The sequence below is a fragment of the Littorina saxatilis genome, linkage group LG4 (genome assembly GCF_037325665.1).
Source record: "Littorina saxatilis isolate snail1 linkage group LG4, US_GU_Lsax_2.0, whole genome shotgun sequence".
NCBI classification, from domain to species: Eukaryota; Metazoa; Mollusca; class Gastropoda; order Littorinimorpha; family Littorinidae; genus Littorina; species Littorina saxatilis.
In genome coordinates, this window is record NC_090248.1 from 20,445,307 (window position 1) to 20,448,750 (window position 3,444).

At 42.2% G+C, this 3,444-nt stretch overlaps 1 protein-coding gene across 1 annotated transcript; it reads left to right on the plus strand.

The window, feature by feature from the left end:
* The first annotated feature begins 1,497 nt into the window (after positions 1–1,497).
* LOC138965527 (sex peptide receptor-like) lies at positions 1,498–2,701 on the plus strand. Its single transcript, XM_070337710.1, has 2 exons — positions 1,498–2,478; positions 2,690–2,701. Exons 1-2 carry the CDS (start codon positions 1,498–1,500, stop codon positions 2,699–2,701), a joined length of 993 nt encoding a protein of 330 aa, XP_070193811.1.
* The last annotated feature ends 743 nt before the right edge of the window (positions 2,702–3,444 follow it).

Consider the following 3,444-nt stretch of genomic DNA (forward strand, 5'->3'; position numbering starts at 1 on the left):
GGAAATATTGTGATGACTTGTGACTGGTGAATGCATTCCAGTTTCAAATAAGACACTTTTCTTACAAACAGCGCAGTGTGTGGGCGTGTTATTGATCAAAACAGTTGTGCATTGTAATGCTTGCACACACGATGACATGGCCACTAGTGACAAGAAGTGGAGATCGGAGAAAAAGAGTGGGAGTGGGAGAGAGAAACAGAAGTTTCAAACGGAGAGATATATATAACGCCTAAGATGCATTGACAAGGAAAGTGACTGAGGCTGTACTTTAATCTTAGGAAACATGGTATAGCTAACTAAAGCATCAGACAATTCTTATCGGTTCTTTTAATTGAGGCTTTTCACGTGACATGACTTGCAAACTGACTATGACTGGACTTCTGAATAACGGAAAAAACACGTTTATTTAACATTGCAACTGCTTGTTTACTAATGATATACGCACATAAATTGTTCTATGTTTAACCAAAACAGAGTGCAAGACATTGTTCTCCGAATTTCAAGTCATAAACATTTGCTATGGACTATGTATCATGGGTTTGTATTTTTCACAAGTGTACCCAGTTAACGTTAAAATGCTGTCTCTTAGAAGCCTTCTAAAGTAAAAATACAAGTAGTCATCGTTTTTTCGAATGCTGCATACACATCTTGTGGTAGATTCTGATTTTATCCAGCTTAATTAGGGATCTACCAATGGAACATACGATCTGTTAAACGGTTTAAGGGACAAGCATCTCGTAAGTAAGTAACAAAAGAAAATCAACAGAAGGTCACAGTTTTCTAAATTTGGTTATGTTGCACAGTCAACTCAATTCGCTAACTTAGACAGGTTTTTTTAATGTCTTTTTTAAGACTGACATAATAATTAAATGGTCAGCCGAAGGTCAAATTCTTTCAACGGAAGAAAGAAAGGATGTTTTACATCAAGGCCAGAGAAAGTATAACGGTCACTGGTACATGGTTGGACTCTTATGCAAATGTGAACCATCAAGGCAGTTAAAGATTGGTAGTATTGTTGTAAACACATATAACACGACATATTTTATTTTTGCCAGTCGCACAGGAAGGTTTTTTGTGGATGGTTTTTAATATGAGTGAAGAAGAGAAGGTAACCCATAACTACAAATAAAAAGAAAACCCACTCACTCAGACAAAGAGGTCATTTTCGTTAAAGTGTATAATGCAACCATGCCCCTTATAAGCCAGTGCTGCTCATAGGACGTCACATCTCAATTCCCTCACCAGACGCCGATGCGTAATTACATTGTAGCAGCATCGACAGGACTGCCATCAAAAGGTCGCTGTAAGACCTTCACACCTACCAGCCAGTTAAATCGTAATTCTCTATTCAGACAAAGCAGTCATTTACTTTGAAGTGTATTATGCAAACACACCCCGTATTAGCCAATGCTGCTCAGAGGACGTTATATCTCAATTCCCTCATCAGAAGAAGAGGCGTAACACCACAGTACCAGCCTCGACAGGACAGCCAGCACAATGACGCTGTACGACCTTCACACCTACCAGCCCTCGGGGCTACGTCAGGAGGACCAGAACCAGGTCTTCAACACCTGCATGGCTAAGACCACCGCGTTGCTGGGGTGGACCGACAACCAGACCCTCCTGGCAAGTTTTTACCCTGTACTTTCAGCCGCCTGTGTCAACGTGACGAAAGTCGCTGCTCTATTGTATGACAGGGGGCAGCCGTTAGATATAGACCGCATCTCTCCGCCCGGGCTGGCTGTTCCGCTCTACGGAGTTATTTCCCCTATTCTCATCGTCCTCAGCCTCGTTCTCAACGGTGGCTTGGTGGCGATGCTTGTGCGTCAGCGCATGCGCACGGCGACCGCTGTGTTTCTTGGTGGGATGGCGGTTCTAGATAGTTTGACTGGAGGTTTACAGTTGCCGTTTCTTGTGTACGGGTATGTGCTGGATGGACATGAGAGCTACCCGAATATGGCGTGGTGCCGGGTGTACTGGTACGTGTCCAAACTCCTGCCCACCGTCACGCACACGGCTTCTCTGTGGCTAGCCGCCATGTTGGCTCTCCAGCGCCACCTCGGGGTGTCCCGGAGTCGCACAACCAAACATGCCTGTGTGAAATGTACAGCCAAATTTACTAATGTCCTGTGTTCCGTGAAAGGAGCGATGGTTGTAGTTTTCATCTGCTCTATCACCGCCGGAATTCTCCACGCTTTGCAGGCCGCTTTCTTCACGTTAAAACCCGTCAAGGTCCTCTCCAAGGAAGTGTTGACGTCACATGGACTTGACGTCATCGACACGTGCTCGCTGCGCTTGAAGGACCAATCGCTGGAGGTGGCTCATAACTACGTCTACACCTGGCTCCGCCTGTTGCTGGGTGAGTTCCTGCCCTGTTTTCTGATTGGTCGCTTCAACTACAATCTCGTGCGACTCACGCGCAGCTCTGCACGCTACCGACGGAGTCTCGTACACGGACATCGCGAGTCTGAAAAACAGGTCAGATTACTTTGTCTTCAAGTGTGCTTAGATTCTATTTTTATTTTTTTAATTTTTTGTTAGCGACGTGTACATTTTATTGTTAGTAATTTTATCGACTAAGTGACTGATCGAATGATACAAATTGCGCGTTCGTTTGGAGTTAGGAAATCCCAGCAGCACAGTGAACACATGCCATCAAGCAATGATGGTTTATTTGGCGGGTTTTCAGTGGAACGCGTGATTAACCGAAAACACATGTGCGACCTGAAAGGTATATAAGTAATATCACAACACACCACACTGGTAGATATACTTATTAAGGAACTGATATATTATTGAATAAATCCAAAAAACAAAGAGACTGCCAACGTTCCAAAATTCAGAATAAAAAAACAAGAAAGGTAGGTTGTTGAAACGTTTGACAATTGTTATTGACAAAACAATACATTCACAAATATATCGACCCAACGGTCTTTTAAAGGGATACGCGGCATTTGACCAAAAATATGACAGTCCTCTAATATTTTCTGGGCAAGACATAGACACCATCCACATTAATTTAGTGTAAAAAAAAAAAAAATAGGGACAACGTTTTCGTTTTTTTGCTATGAGGCCCTCTTTTCGGCAGTTTCTGAACATTTTGACCAAAACAGTGGTTATATGATATGCATGGTGTTCAGCAGTCATTAGTGAATGGGTACTTTTTTTGTTTTGTGGTAGGTAGAATATGCTTTTTAGTAACAAAATATGTCAATTGACACAAACAATTAAAGTAAACTCAAACCGATAACGACATCCTGTGTTGAAATAATTACAAAAATCAGCGAATCTTGTTGTTCAAACAACCATAATGACAAAACAAAATATGACAGCACTCTGATTTTCTTGCAGCAGGATATTTGATATCTTACCTTCAAAATAAACACAAGAAAACTGTAGGTCAACGTGCTTTTTTTCGAGTGGCAGCATCTTTTATACCCCTAC

Excerpts from the sequence above, each read along its gene's own strand:
- LOC138965527 (XM_070337710.1), top strand. The coding sequence starts at position 1,498 with ATGACGCTGTACGACCTTCACACCTACCAGCCCTCGGGGCTACGTCAG.